Raw genomic sequence first — 16,869 nt, 5'->3', positions numbered from 1 at the left:
AGGTTAAGGATAATTTAGGCATGGCCCAATATCTAAACAAATATTTTGTTTCAGTCTTTAACAAGGCTAACGAGGAGCTTAGGATAATGGTAGGATGACAAATGGGAATGAGGATATGGGGGTAGATATTGCCACATCTGAGGTAGAAGCCAAACTCGAACAACTTAATGGGACTAAATCGGGGGGCCCGGATAATCTTTATCCAAGAATATTAAAGGAACTGGCACATGAAATTACAAGCCTGTTAGCAAGAGTTTTTAATCAGTCTGTAAACTCGGGGGTTGTATCGTATGACTGGAGAATTGCTAACATAGTTCCTATTTTTAAGAAAGGTAAAAAAAGGGATCTGGGTAACTACAGGCCTGTTAGTTTGACATCTGTAGTATGCAAGGTCTTGGAAAAAATGTTGAAGGAGAAAGTAGTTAAGGACATTGAGGTCAGTGATAATTGGGACAAAATACAACATAGCTTTACAAAAGGTAAATTGTGTCAAACCAACCTGATCTCCTTCTTTGAGAAGGTATAAGATTTTTTAGACAAAGGGAACGCCGTGGATCTAATTTACCTATATTTCAATAAGGCATTTGATACGGTTCCACATGGAGAATTATTAGCTAAATTGGAAAAGATGGGGGTCAATATGAAAATTGAAAGGTGGATAAGGAACTGGTTAAAGGGGAGACTACAGTGGGTCACACTGAAAGGTGAACTGTCAGACTGGAAGGAGGTTACTAGTAGAGTTCCTCAGGGATCAGTTTTGGGACCAATCTTATTTAATCTTTTTATTACTGATCTTGGCACAAAAAGCGAAAATGTGCTAATAAAGTTTGCGGATGACACAAAGCTGGGAGGTATTGCCAATACAGAGAAGGACCGGGATATCATACAGGAAGATCTGGATGACCTTGTAAACTGGATTAATAGTAATGGGATGAAATTTAATAGTGAAAAGTGCAAGGTCATGCATTTAGGGATTAATAACAAGAATTGCTTGTTATAAACTGGGGATACATTACTTGGAAGTAACAGAGGAGGAGAAGGACCTTGGGGTATTGGTTGATCACTGGCGGCTCACAGTCATCCTATGTGATATAGCTGTGAAAAAAGCTAATGTGGTCTTGGGATGCATCAGGCGAGGTATTTCCAGTAGACATGACAGGAGGTGTTAGTACCGTTATACAAGGCACTGGTGAGACCTCATCTGGAATATTGTGTGCAGTTCTGGTCTCCCATGTTTAAGAAGGATGAAGTCAAACTGGAGCAGGTACAGAGAAGGGCTACTAGGATGATCCGAGGATTGGAAACCTGTCTTATGAAAGGAAACTCAAAGAGCTTGGCTTGTTTAGCCTAACCAAAAGAAGGCTTAGAGGGGATATGATTGCTCTCTATAAATATATCGGAGGGATAAATACTACAGAGGGAGAAGAATTATTTAAGCTCAATACCAATGTGGACACAAGAACAAATGGATATAAACTGAGGCCATCAGGAAGTTTAGACTTGAAATTAGATGAAGGTTTCTAACCATCAGAGAAGTGAAGTTCTGGAACAGCCTTCCAAGGGAAGCAGTGGGGGCAAAAGACTTATCTGGCTTCAAGACAAAGCTTGATAAGTTTATGGAGGAGATGATGTGATGGGATTGCCTAATTTTGGCAATTAATTGATCTTTGACTTCTAGTGGTAGATATGCCCAATGGCCTGTGATAGGATGTTAGATGGGATGGGATCTGAGTTACTACAGAGAATTCTTTCCTGGGTGTCTGGTTGGTGAGTCTTGCCCACATGCTCAGAGTTTAGCTGATCGCCATATTTGGGGTCGGGAAGGAATTTTCCCCCAGGGCAGATTGGCAGAGGCCCTGGGGGTTTTTCGCCTTCCTCTGCAGCGTGGGGCACTGGTCACTTGCTGGAAGATTCTCTGCACCTTGAAGTCTTTAAAGCATGATTTGAGGACTTCAGTAGCTCAGACATAGGTTAGGGGTTTGTTATAGGAGTTAGTGGGTGAGATTCCTTGGCCTGCGTTGTGCAGGAGGTGAGACTAGACGATCATAATGGTCCCTTCTGACCTTAAAGTCTATGATTCTATGATAATCACTGTTATCATCAGTCGGGAGAGAGCTGGAGTGGTGGGGTGGCAATAAAGATGGGATTCCTGTGGGATTGGAGATAGGGCTGGCGGGGAGAAGAGAGCCCAACATGACTTCTTTTCTGCAATTTTTTTGTCTTGATTTTTCACCTTGCCATAAATTGCCTATAACTAGAGTCCTTCCAAATTCATGGCCATGTAAAATGTGTCGTGGATGTGAAATCTGGCAGCAGCAGAGAAATAAGGGGGCCATACCGCAATCCCCCTAAAATACCACCCCCCTGCAACTCTCTTTTGGGTCAGGACCCCCAATTTGAGAAACGCTGGTCTCCCCCCCTGAAATCTGTGTAGTATAGTGTAAAAGTACACAAAAGATCAGATTTCAGGGGGGAGACCAGCGTTTCTCAAATTGGGAGTCCTGACCCAAAAGAGAGTTGCAGGGGGGTGGCAAAGTTACTTTAGGGGGATTGCAGTAGGGCCACCCTTACTTCTCTGCTGCTGCCTTCAGATATGGGTGGCCAGAGAGAGTGATGGCTGCTGACCAAGGGCCCAGCTCTGAAGGCAGCAGTGCAGAAGTAAGGGTGGCAGTACCATACCATGCCACCCTTACTTCTGCGCTGCTGCTGATGGCAGCTCTGCCTTCAGAGCTGGGCTCCTGGCCAGCAGCTGTGGCCCTCCAGCCACCCAGCTTTAATGGCAGTGCTGCCTCTAGCAGTAGCACAGAAGTAAGGGTAGCAGACCTGCAATCTCCCCTACAATAACCTTGGCCCCCACCCCCAACTCCCTTTTGGGTCAGGACCGCTACAATTACAACACCATGAAATTTCAGATTTAAATATCTGAAATCATGAAATACACAGTATTAAAAATCCTACGACCGTGAAGTTGACCAAAAATAGACCATGAATTTGGTAGGGCCCTACCTATAACAATCCACTCCCCAGCCCATGTATCTGTGCATAGTTTTTGGTTGATGTAAATTTTTTGCCTTGGGCCTTTCTTCTTCCTTCCTCCTTTTCAGATTGGCTGAGTAATGCAATTTCACACCATCATTATCACTGAGTGCTCTGCGTGGAGTGGTAAATACACATCTAGTTGATCCTGCCAAATTGGTAATTAGATGCCTAATGCAGCTTTCCTGTTCCGTTCCACACTGACTCCCTTTGATCACGTAGTTGTGCCCCATTCACTCACCCTCTGAGATTGGTTGTATTCGTTGCTGACACAAGTGATGTCATATCCCTTGGTGGCGAGAGGGGCTGAATAGAACTGAATCAGTAACCATGAATCAGAAGGATGTGAAGTGAAGGGCTGTGTGAGCCATGGAGACTCCTGACTAAAGAACGGGATGAAATGTTTTACCAAACATTTGGTGTCAGTGAACCATTTCTCTTCAGAGGGTCCATGTCTCTCTGGCTCTTCCAAACACTGAATTACTCCAGCATTGACCCTGCTCTCCTGTAGTCATGGTGCAGCTGCTAAGATTATTCAGAATACGCAAACTACTGTGCTGGCACAGCCATTCCCCCACCCTGCCCCCCAAGCACAAACATAAGGTCTGCATGAACTGGTTGATAAGTTTGGAGGCCCCTAAGATCTGTTGTTAGGAAGGGACTCTTAGAGTGTGTTTAGACCGCAAAATTTCCCTTCCATTTGGGGAGTGACCATTCCACACCTCGTCTTGATTCCATTTGGGAGCTTGTCCTGAAATGCAGTTGTCTCCCTATCACCTGAAAAGGAGCTTTTAAAAAACTCTTTTAGAGCTGGGGTAGTGTGCCCCTCTCTGATCTGTGACATTTGATTAGTGCAGTAAGTTTGTCATGGAAAACTTTGGAGGCTGGGAATCTTACTAAAATGATTAAAAAGAAAAGGAGTACTTGTGGCACCTTAGAGAGTAACAAATTTATTGGAGCATAAGCTTTCGTGAGCTACAGCTCACTTCATCGGATGCATTCCGTTGAAAATACAGTGGGGAGATTTATATACATAGAGAATATGAAACAATGGGTTTTACCATACACACTGTAACCAGAGTGATCACTTAGGTGAGCTATTACCAGCAGGAGAGCGGGGGGAGACTTTTGTAGTGATAATCAAGGTGGGCCATTTCCAGCAGTTGACAAGAACGTCTAAGGAACAGTGGGGGGTGACAGCAGGGAGTATTGGTCAATCACACGATCACTATGAGCCGACTGTGAGGGGAGATATGATTGCTATCTATAAATATATCAGAGGAATAAATACCATGGAGGGAGAAGAATTATTTAAGCTCAGTACCAATGTGGACACAAGAACAAATGGATATAAACTGGCCATCGGGAAGTTTAGACTTGAAATTAGACAAAGGTTTCTAACCATCAGAGGAGTGAAGTTCTGGAGCAGCCTTCCAGGGGAGGCAGTGGGGGCAAATGACATGTCTGGCTTCAGGACAAAGCTTGATAAGTTTATGGAGAAGATGATATGATGGGATAGCCTAATTTTGGCAATTAATTGATCTTTGACTACTAGTGGTAGATATGCCCAATGACCTGTGATGGATGTTGGATGGAGTGGGATCTGAGTTACTACAGAGAATTCTTTCATGGGTGTCTGGCTGGTGGGTCTTGCCCACGTGCTTGGGGTTTGGCTGTACTGCCATATTTGGGGTCGGGAAGGAATTTTCCCCCAGGGCAGATTGGCAGAGGCCCTGGGGGTTTTTCGCCTTCCTCTGCAGCGTGGGGCATGGGTCACTTGCTGAAGGATTCTCTGCACCTTGAGGTCTTTAGACCATGATTTGAGGACTTCAGTAGCTCAGACATAAGTTAGGGGTTTGTTACAGGAGTTGGTGGGTGAGATTCCATGACCTGCGTTGAGCAAGAGGTCAGACTAGATGATTATGGTGGTCCCTTCTGACCTTGAAGTCTATGATTCTATGATTGTCTGGCTATGTAGACTCCCTCCTCAGGCCCTATGCTACCAGCACTCCTAGCTATCTTCGAGACACCACTGACTTCCTGAGGAAACTACAATCCATCGGTGATCTTCCTGAAAACACCATCCTGGCCACTATGGATGTAGAAGTCCTCTACACTAACATTCCATATAAAGATGGACTACAAGCCGTCAGGAACAGTATCCCCGATAATGTCATTGGCAAACCTGGTGGCTGAACTTTGTGACTTTGTCCTCACCCATAACTGTTTCACATTTGGGGACAATGTATACTTTCAAGTCAGCGGCACTGCTATGGGTACCCACATGGCCCCACACTATGCCAACATTTTTATGGCTGACTTAGAACAACGCTTCTTCAGCTCTCGTCCCCTAATGCCCCTACTCTCCTTGCGCTACATTGATGACATCTTCATCATCTGGACCTCACATGGAAAAGAAGCCCTTGAGGAATTCCACCAAGATTTCAACAATTTCCATCCCACCATCAACCTCAGCCTGGACCAGTCCACACAAGAGATCCACTTCCTGGACACTACGGTGCTAATAAGCGATGGTCACATAAACACCACCCTATACCGGAAATCTACTGACTGCTATTCCTACCTACATGCCTCCAGTTTTCCAGACCACACCACACGATCCATCATCTACAGCCAAGCTCTACGATACAACCGCTTTTGCTCCAACCCTTCAGACAGAGACAAACACCTACAAGATCTCTATCATGCATTCTTACAACTACAGTACCCACCTGCGGAAGTGAAGAAACAGATTGGCAGAGCCAGAAGAATACCCAGAAGTCACCTACTACAGGACAGGCCCAACAAAGAAAATAACAGAACACCACTAGCCATCACCTTCAGCCCACAACTAAAACCTCTCCAACACATCATCAAGGATCTACAACTTATCCTGAAGGACGACCCATCACTCTCGCAGATCTTGGGACACAGGCCAGTCCTTGTTTACAGACAGCCCCCCAACCTGAAGCAAATACTCACCAGCAACCACACAACAGAACCACTAACCCAGGAACCTATCCTTGCAACAAAGCCCATTGCCAACTCTGTCCACATATCTATTCAGGGGACACCATCATAGGACCTAATCACATCAGCCACACTATCAGAGGCTCGTTCACCTGCGTATCTACCAATGTGATATATGCCATCTTGCCAGCAATGCCGCTCTGCCATGTACATTGGTCAAACTGGACAGTCTCTACATTAAAGAATAAATGGACACAAATCGGACGTCAAGAATTATAACATTCAAAAACCAGTCGGAGAACACTTCAATCTCTCTGGTCACTCGATTAGAGACCTAAAAGTGGCAATACTTCAACAAAAAAAACTTCAAAAACAGACTCCAACAAGAGACTGCTGAATTGGAATTAATTTGCAAACTGGATACAATTAACTTAGGCTTGAATAGAGACTGGGAGTGGATGGGTCATTATACAAAGTAAAACTATTTCCCCATGTTTATCGCCCCCTCCTCCACCCCCACCCCACACTGTTCCTCAGATGTTCTTGTCAACTGCTGGAAATGGCCAACCTTGATTATCACTACAAAAGTCTCGCCCCCGCTCTCCTGCTGGTAATAGCTCACCTAAGTGATCACTTTGGTTACAGTGTGTACGGTAACACCCATTGTTTCATGTTCTCTATGTATATAAATCTCCCCACTGTATTTTCCACTGAATGCATCCGATGAAGTGAGCTGTAGTTCACAAAAGCTTATGCTCCAATAAATTTGTTAGTCTCTAAGGTGCCACAAGTACTCCTTTTCTTTTTGCGAATACAGACTAACACGGCTGAAACCTAAAATGATTAACTGACTCATTTCGCCCTGTACCTGGCTTATCAAGCCTCCCTTTCCCTTGACAGGTTCCTCTCTAACCACTTCACATCTCCTGTCTGTCACCCTCCCAGTGTAGAGGGAATTGGGAAGCTTACACCAATCAGATGGTCTACATGCAAAACCAGCTGGCACCTCTGTGTGTGGCGATCTCTGTATACAGCCTTCTCAATGGGCTGCCTGTCTGACCCAGCCTGTGACTCTTGATTGTAAATCCAGCATCTGTAAGCTTTGCAGGCTTTTTATGGAAGTCACAAGTGAGACAAGTCAACTGCCCTACTTAGGGTATAATGTACCAGTTTGAAGCCTGTCAGGACAGTAGGATTTTGTGATAAATATTTTATGGGATTTGGGTTGTAATAACCTTATTTAAGGAATTGTGTGTGTGTGGGGGGGAATTCATTCCCCATAAAGAATTTTTACCAGGGCACTAGAATAAATGAAATGACTATGGTACTAGAATAGATTAAATGACTATGGTTGCATCTCTGAGCATCCAAATTGCTTGAAGTTCTAAAACAGTTTGTAGTAGCTGATTGCTTACAGTCCTACACTTTCCATATAACTGCTGCATAGGCACTGGTCCAGCGTTGCCTCTGGAAGCGAATTCGCATGGTACTGAAGCTTTCTGGAATAGAAGCATGTTTGTCAGCCAGACTCCCACAGTCACTTCTGGGTTGTAAAATGCTGCTTCTCACCATGGCAGCTTACTGGAAGGTTTGGCGTCTCAGTACTGCCTGCACTAGGGACTGTTGAGCTGATCAGGTTCTGGGAGACAGAAGCATCCGAGATGGGAAGCGCTGAAGTCCATCCCTGTCTGATGGGAGTGTGGGTAGCATATCTTGATACGATGGGCAGGGGCACGTTAAAACACAGGGGATGCTCAGGAGCCAGCTGATGGGTTTCTTTGGTATCTGTCTGCCTTTTGTTGATTCTCTGTGGACTAGGCACTTCTGGCAGTGGTCTAGAGGGAGGGTTTGACGACCTCCTCAGATATCTCCTTCCTCAAGCAGTACATGAACAGTAAGCAGCTGCCTGTAGCAAGGGAGTACTCTGACGAAAACCACCACCACCACAGTGCTGCTGTTGGTGAAGCCTGCTTGAGTCCCACTGAGGAGAAGACAGCACCCAGAGTCCAGCAAGATTCCAATGACAGCTGATGTAGCTGTAGATCCCCTGAATAGTACCAGTGTCAGATATGCTTAGCCGTCACTACTTCAGCGGAGTCTCAGGCTTCTCAGAAGTGGAAAACTTCTGCTGAGAGGCTGCTCTGCCTGCTCTGAATTGGGGTGACTTAGAAGTTGGAGGTGAAGTGCAATGAGGACCTGCAATTAAGCGGGAGGAAGAAACATTTAAAGCACCACCTCAAATACTGGGGCAGAGGTGGACCAGTTTGTTTGGGGTCTATAGTACCAAAGCACTGGTTGCTCTAGCAGTGTTAGCCAAAGAGCTCTCATTCATTCAAATATTCCCTTCCAGAAACAGATAAGACCATTCAGTTTCAACTTTTCATCCATTTCCTTCTTTAACTAGAACCAGCTGATCCTTGACATATGTTAGAAATCTCTGAGTAGAAGTAGGACATAGCATTGAACAGCAGTCCCCTGATTTGTGCACCGTGTTAAAGCTTACTACTCTATCCCTGCTGTCTCACAAATAAGGGATAGGTCCTTGACAACGACTGGGAATCACACCCGTACTCCTGCAGGGCAGTGCCAGTCACTAACTGCTAGAAGCCCAATATTGGGGAGAGGTATAATCTGACACGCACAGCTTTGCAATCACAAGGGAGTTAATGGGTATGGTACAAAACAGAGGTGTCTGAGATTCACAATGCAATCATTCCTACTGCAGGTAAAAACAATCATTAATATAAATCTAAATTTCATTAGGACTGGAGGAACTAGAGCAATCCACTAAGATATGGTGAGATGAGGGCTGGAAAAACCTAAATGCCCACTGCCTCCTTTATCAATGCATAGAGTTTCTGGAGGTGATTAGTTTCAGGCCCCCATATTATACCTCTGTTAAAATCTCCTTCATTGAATAGTCCTTTTTTTCTTTTTTTTTCCACTTTCCATCCTCCAAACCACTGAACAGTACATGTACCACTCCATTAAGTCCCTGTGTCAACATTGTCTCCCTCCCTCTGTTGCAGTGTCTGTGGTGCTGAAACAGCCATTTCAGCAGCCCTAAGTATCACTGTGACAAAGTGGCCATGTTTGGGTATGTGGGCTGCAGCAGCAGCATGTGCCTGGGCAATCTGGCAGTTGGTATCTGGATAGGCATGAGCTGCCTGACATAATAGGGGTCTGCAGCTCTGCCAATCCCATGATTTAGCAGTCGGTATGGATGCATAACTTACGTGTACATGTTGGACACACTGGATAATGTTCTACAGCAATACTGTGTGGAGGCTGGAGTTTTAATACACATCAGGAAATATCGGTTATGACTCACATGGCCACTGGGACTTGACCCTTCCTTGCGCTTCCTAGCAGTTTGTACAATTGTACATATACCTGCTGTTGGTGTATGCCATAATATAGACCAGCATCTGTGTTCTCAATATGAATTCATTAATTAAGCATTAATCTGCTTTTGCTTTGAATTTCATCTTTTTATTTTATTTTTTTAAAGGGGATGGAAAAAAGGGGCTGGGGTGCATAGATGGAGGTACTTGTTGCATCAAGTTAGCTTGAAGAAGGCAGTCCTGAAAATTTGCTTAGCAAGCATCCTGTCCTTCAGATTAGAGCTGGTCAGGAATTTTTTGACAAAGTTTTTTAGTTGAAAAATGACAGTTTGTCTAAACCCAAACTTCTCATGAGGAAAGGGTTGGTTTCAACTAATTTCTTGATCGAAAGCTTTTGAAAAAAAGTTTAGAAATAATCAATGTCTGTCTTGACATTTTCTAAATGAAAGATTAGTTTTCTGTTTTGAAACAATTTTTGTTTTAAAAATTAAGCGAAGTAGAGTAAAAGAATAATCAAAACCTAAACATTTTGACCTGAACCAATTTTGTTTTGCATTTTTGGTTTGTGAACATTTGAGACTTTGACTTTTCATCTCAATTGAATATGGAAATTTAAAAAACAAACAAACTCCTCAAACTTTTACGAAGGGGAAAACGGTTTCTCACTCAGCTCTACTTAAGTTTTCTAGTCAGCCAATAGCAGCATGTTGCAATGCTAGTAATGCTTTTAAACTTTAATATATTTGGAGTTTTGTAGGTGGAGTTCTATGACAACAGGTCAGAGCTGGTTCTTGACAGCTCTGGGGGAACACTGCAGTACACATGCTCCCACAATTGAATTAACCGTTGTAATAAAGCAGCTATCTTCTTAATCTGCCTCTAGTCTTTTAACTACTATTCCAAGTATAACAAATGTGTGACCTAGGGAATTGCGCATTCATGTAGAGGCAGATAAAGGATTCCCTTGTTAAATAACTGACTGAAGTAAATTGTGCAAGCCTTCATTATGGGAGTATTCTATGTGCTTGGTATTCTGTAAGTATAGAGGAATTTATGTTCTGTGCCTGAAAGGCTTCTGTTATAAATTAGACAGACAATACAGTTCCAGTACACAGGGTGTTCAGATGAAGTTCCCATTTCCAAACAGCATGCATGTTTGTATGTAATTATATAGTAGCCCAAATTTTCAGAAGTGACTTAGTTATTTTTGGGTGCACAACTTCAGCTGCGTGATTTTTCAGAAACTGCGTGATTTTTTCAGAAAGTGCTGAGCCCTTGTTCTCTAAAAATCAAGCCTCTGCAAGGTAGCTCAGACTGGGCACCCAAACTCACTAATTATGGCCAGTACAATTTACCTCTACTTTATTTGTTAAGTTTAGTGTTGCAAATCTTCAGTGGAGGAGCAGATGTTTGGTGTATCTGGAAGGGGGAAGGTAAAATGTTCCAAAGATAATGGTATGGAAGATGATGTGAAGATGGAAGTGAAAGAAACCTACAAAAAATGGAGTGTTGCAGAGAGCAGCTCAGGGTTTGAGTAAGATGGAATGAGAGCAGAGAGAGAGCCTGGCATGGTATTGTGGAGGACCTTTACAGGAAGATGACTCTTGAATGGGATGTGGAAGAGAAGAGGAAGCATGTGAAGGGAGTTGAGGGAAGAGAGTCATGTAAGTGGCAGGTGATCTTATCAGTCTCTCATTGTGATTTCAGTGCAAAGGGTTTATTTGTTTAAAATTCTGACTGATGTGCTCTATGCAGTATGTACAAGAGAGACTTCATGTGTATACTGCCAAGGACTTGTGGACCTATCACTGACCTGACCCTCCCTGCTGTTTGATTGCTTATGAATAAGAAGCATCCTGACCAACCAGTTTATGCTGGTTCAGTTAGGTATGAACAAAGGTTTCCCAGTACTTCTCCTCCTAGGAATTTGCCTCAGTGTTCTAGGTAAAAGCTTCCCCTCCTCACACCCATTGTTGTGCACCAGTGTTGTGAAACAATGCATTGTTGTGCACTAGGCCAGAGGCTTCCTGGGGTAGCAGTGGAATGTTGAATTCTTCTCCCTGCCAAAGGCACAGAGATGGAAGGAACTGTGTGTGTGCCTCTGTGAAGGTTTCCCTTAAAGTCTCTCCTCCCTTCCCCATCTTCCTACTATTCTCAGGCTTAGTTTTCCTTTCCTCTTTCTTTTTCCTGTTTAAAGAATGACCCATTTAATGGCTTTTGATGTCTCTGTTAATCATTCCGCCTGCTAGAGAGTGAGCGAGCTCTGAGATGACACTGCTGAGGAAGGGGGAAGCAAGGCAGGAATTTGCCTTTCCACGGAGTTATAGGGCTGATGGATTGGAAGGACGAGGCAGAAAGCTTTGAGACATCTAGGCTCCATCTTGGTGTTTTGTCTCAACTATCTCCTTCTTCCTCTCCTTGCCTCCAAACTTCGCCTCAGTCTTGGACAGCAATGTCTTGGACCTTCCCTCCTCATAACCATTCTGGGAGTCCCCTGAGGGAATGGAGATGAAATTGAGGCTGTATCAGCCAAGTGGAATAAAGTTGAGGGAGAAGGGTCACCCTACATGGTTCAGTGGTTGTGTTTTTGAGGTGAGATGGTCAGGTCATTACCATGGAATGCCCAGTCATTGGGACCCTGGTAGGACGCTGGTAGGACACTAGTGTTGCTCCCTGGGACTGAGGGAGTGTGAGTTGGGGTCATAATGCTCTCATTGTTCCTCTGTGATTACATGCCATTTCCTGAACTACTCCTTTGTGGTGATTCACTCTGGAGCCGGAATGTGGGGAATGTTTGTTTAATACAAATGTAAATCCCAGCCAGGTCCGGACAGTGGTTGCCACATCACTGTGTCTCCTTTCTGCTCCCCTACTACTCCCTAAGCACTTACAGTCTCTCTTACCCTCCTGAGTCTCTTTTCCTCCCATCCCCCCCACTGTGGGTTAGTGGCTCTGTAACTATCACATGAGGCTGACTGCTTGCACAATGGGCTGAGCAGTGTCTGGTAAGGAATAGTTGTTAATACACAAACTACAGAGGAAGGGTTGCTTCTTTTGGCTCCCCATGAGATATCGTCTGGACTGAATACATGCTAGGTTAGTTGGATTAGAGAGAAAATGTACACCACTGGTCTGTTGAGAGACCTGCTGTCAGAGTCACTGTAGGCCTCTTGTTCTCTGGATTACTGGGAATCTTCCCTCGTTGTAGAGCTGATGCACTGTCTGTTATCTCCATATCCCACAGTCTCAGACCATCAACTCATCTGATCTATGAACCAGCCTTTGACAGTGACTTGATAGTGTGTAGTGCTATAATATTGTTGGGAGAGGATGATTCCTTCCAGATGCCCCGCAGGAGATCCTCTTGCCCTATTGTTATTGGCAAGTGCTTTGAAGAAGGCATATAATGGAGCAATCTTTCTGAAGGGAGGGTTGGCTGCCAGCAGTGGAGGCTGTAGGATGTTAAAAACGGGAGTCAAAGTTGGGTGGGAGGTGGATCTTACACTTAAGGCTGGAACTTGCCCTCAGAACATAGGCACTGATCAGGAGCTTACATTCTGATTCAGAGCTAAGATTCCAGACCATGTTTCCCACTGATGCCATCATATTCTGCTGACATAACCTGAATTGCTGCCCCTGAACAGGGTGGTAGCTCCCAGCTATGCCTAGGGGCAGAGTAATGGGGGGGTGGGGGAACCAGTGGCAAACCAGCATGTGTATGAAAACAAATCAAAATCTTTTGAAAGTTTTTTAAACTAATCCTTCCCCCACACCTATCTCTTCCAGTTTCTGTCTGCTGCTGTCTCTTCATACTGTTTCTTTTCCTGTCTGAGCTCACCGGATTCATAGCCACTGAAATGTAAGTAAAAGCTATTGAAAGTTTGTTTTATAGGGTTTTTTTTTCTTTCCCATGTGATTCTTCATTGGGTAGTGTCCCAATGGGTGCTCTGCACCAGGATGTACCCAGGCACTCTTGATCACAGATTTTCATCAGCAGAACCATGAGTCCATGCCTGCACCCTAGACGGCTTGTGTATGAGAGCATATAGGTTGGGGCGGACCCACCGCCACTCTAGCACCTTATCAACCACCTGTAGCTTGAGGTGGAGTGTCACTGTGTTCATTAGCTAGCCATGCGGCTTGCTACGCTTCTTGCTTATTTTTTCTTATTCTCTAGTATTTTCCTTTACTTTAATTATTTTAACTATTTTTTCTGTTATTTAACACAGTTTGTACATTTTGGGGGGGTTCCCCCTTCCCTTCTTTCTTTGCCCAATCTGTGCCTTTGTTTTTTTTTTTTTTTTTTTTTCCCCTCAGGCCTTAATCTGCTGGCCTTGAGTATGGGTTATGGCTAAGATCCTGGGCTTCAAACCCTGCAGACCTGCCATGGACATTCATGTTGCTTCCACTATCTGGGAGAGACTTGCATCCCTTCCAAATGTAAGAACTGCTCAACATTTCAGAGCAGATCTAAGAAATTGAGGGAGCACAGGCTGAAACTCCTGTTGATGGAGTGCTCCCGAGACATACAGGGGAGTGACTTAGACTCTGCAAATTGGATCCACTGACTGCCTCTGCTCTGGTAGTAAGCAAAGACCCTGGGGGTCCTAGAGTACCATCCACACCCTCACATTAAAAGGATCCCAATTTTCTGAAATGAGATAAGAGAAGGGGAAAGTCACCCTTGATCTGGGCCTCAGGAGACTTTGTGTCCCAATGTGGGTACCGCTGAGGCTCCCGTTCCTTCCAGTACTGACCCCATGGCACCAGCTAGGAAGCCACGTAAAGCAGCACTGACATTGGCACCAGGCTCAGTCTTTCCTAAACATAGGGACTCCCAAGCCTAGCTGAAATTGTCGTGCCCCACAGGCACATCTCACAGAGAAGCAAGAACCAGCTCCACTGGTGAGGAGGAAGGAAAACCACCTCCTCACCAGACGAGGCTATCATGCCTCCTTCACCATCTTATCTTGATGATTTCAAGGCCTTTCAAGAACCTATGAAACGTGTAGCAAATGCTCTACTAATTCTGTTGGAGGAAATATGGGAGCCCCAACATTCCTTCTTTGACAGCCTTCCTATGTCTCCTCAGGGCAAGACTGCCTTGCCTATCAATGATGCTCTGCTGGCCCCAGCCCAGCAAACTCCAGCTATTATCCTGCCTATGTGCAAATGGGTCAACAAAATATTATATTACACCCAGAGGCTCAGAGTACTTTTTCTCCCACCCAACACCCAACTCTCTAGTTGTTGAGGCCATTGACAAACAAAACAGGCGACATCTGTTCCATTGAACACCATTGCACAAAGAGCCAAAATGTCTACATCTTCTGAGCCGCAAGAGCTATTCCTGGGACTCTTTGCGGTTAATAGTAATCAATTACCAAGCCCCAATGACAAAGTGTGATTTCACACACTATTTTAAGTTCTCACTTTTTATTGAACACCTGCTTCAGGATCAGAGAGAGCAATTTCAGGCCTTCATTGCAGAAGGCTAGACAGTTGCCAAGGCATCTCTCCAGGGCTCGCTCAGTGCTGCCGACGCAGCTGCACGTTCCATGGCTGTGACAGTACTCATGTCCCGAGCTTCCTGGCTGCAGTCCTCTGGCCTCTCCTGAGAGGTACAAATACAGTTTCGGACATTCCTTTCAAGGGCCCAAGTTGTTTAGTGACACCACAGATGAGTCCCTTCATTCTCTCAAAGATCCCCAGGCGACACTACAATCCCTGGGCATCTATACATCTGAAACAAAGAGAAAATACAGCAGATTGCCGATAGCTAAATGGTCTTGTCCAGTCCACTACCAGCCCATGAGACTGGCTAAGATCCCCTGGAAGAATTGTAGATTCACTAAAAAAAGTGCCCTCCATAGCCATCACCTCCCAGTCAGCGATACCCTCAAATCATCCACTTTGATGCACTGGTTGAGGATCACAAACTGCCTCCTATTCCAGATCCTGTGCTGCACTCCTCCATCTTTATAGGGATCAACTTCCCCATTTTCTACCTCCCTGGAAGCTTGTCACCTCAGACAGATAAGTCCTGGAGGTGATTTCTACAGGCTGTGCCATCCAGTTCATCTCTTTACTGCCCTCCCACTCATCCCCGTCCCACTTCAGGGACCCTTCTCATGAGGATCTCTTGGGGCAGGAGGTATCAGACCTCCTAATACTGGATCTGATAGAACCTGTTCCACTGGACTTCGTTGGGAAAGGGTTTTATTTTCGGTATCAGGGCCCTATGAAAAATGGAGGCTAGACACCAGTTGTGGACCTCAGGACTTTGAAAACCGTCATCCATGCTCAGCAATTCAGAATGGCAACCCTACTGCAACAACTCCCTCTCTGGTTTGTCGTATTCAACCTTCAGGACACTTAACGTCATGCATCCCTCACCCGGACAATTCCTACATTTTGTGGTAGGCAGAGACCACTACCTGTATTGCGTCATACCCTTCAGCCTTTTCACTGCACCAAGGGTCTTCATCAAGGTCCTACTGGCTGTCACAGTCTATCTTTGCCAGATGGGAATAACTGTATTTCCCTACCTGGAGGATTGCCACCTGAAAGGTTGCTCATTTCTCAAGGCACAGACAGCAACCAGCAAAGCCCTGCCTCTGTTGTACTTAGTGGGCCTCTGCCTTAACACAGAAGAGTCTACCCTCACAGCCACTCAATACATAAACTTCATTGGGGCCACTCTGTATTCCTTCACCGCCAGAGCATACTTGCCTAAGGACAGATTTGCCACAATGTCCAACCTTGTTTCAACAGTATAACAGAGCCTGCAAACCCTAGCAAGGGCTTGTCGTCAGCTTCTGGGCTACATGGTATCCTGTATGTTTGTGACACCCTTAGCAAGACTACATCTTGGTATCTTCAAGCCTTGCTGAGAATGTCTGTCCCCAACAAGCACAGTCTATCCAATTGACTGTCTAACATGGAGGGTCCTCAATTTTTTAAATTGGTGGAAGGACCCACAAAAGATATGCATGGGAAATTCATTCCTACGGCTTCCTCCCATGAGGATCCTCACCATAGACCCTTGCCTGGTAGGTTGGAGTGCGCATTCCCAGAACCTCACAGTGCAGGGGAAATGGACCCCTGAGGAGTGATGCTGCATATCAATATACTAGACCTCAGAGTAGTTCATTACACTTGCCAGTACATCCTACTCCACATCAGAGGCCAAGACTTCATTCCTCATCATAGCCATCACCTCAGCTAGGAGAGTATGGGAACTTGGAGCCTTGATGTCTGGTCAACCATACACAGTGTTCTGTTGCGATAAGGTGACACTGTGTCCACACCCTCACTGTATAATTCCATGTTAATCAGGAGATTCACCTATTAGTGTTTTATCCCAAGCCTCGCTCTTCAAGAAAAGGAACAAGTCTCCATGCACTACATGTGAAAAGATCTCTTGCCTTCTACCTTGACAGGACTAGATCCTTTGTCTTCCACTAGACTCTTAGTCTCTATTGCAGAACAAATTTAAAGGGTGTCCTACCTCCACCCA

The 16,869-nt window shown here is 44.9% G+C and overlaps 1 protein-coding gene across 1 annotated transcript in view; it reads left to right on the top strand.

Moving 5' to 3' along the window:
- Positions 1 to 16,869, top strand: part of ERGIC1 (endoplasmic reticulum-golgi intermediate compartment 1) — a 104,734-nt gene that overhangs the window by 36,927 nt on the left and 50,938 nt on the right. Inside the window, exon 3 of the mRNA XM_038414679.2 lies at positions 13,137 to 13,209. Coding sequence (XP_038270607.1) covers positions 13,137 to 13,209 — 73 coding nt within the window. The remainder of the gene's footprint in view (positions 1 to 13,136; positions 13,210 to 16,869) is intronic.

The sequence above is a fragment of the Dermochelys coriacea genome, chromosome 8 (genome assembly GCF_009764565.3).
Source record: "Dermochelys coriacea isolate rDerCor1 chromosome 8, rDerCor1.pri.v4, whole genome shotgun sequence".
Lineage (NCBI taxonomy): Eukaryota > Metazoa > Chordata > Testudines > Dermochelyidae > Dermochelys > Dermochelys coriacea.
Note: the sequence above shows the minus strand (reverse complement) of the source record. Positions and strands in the feature narration are given on the sequence as shown.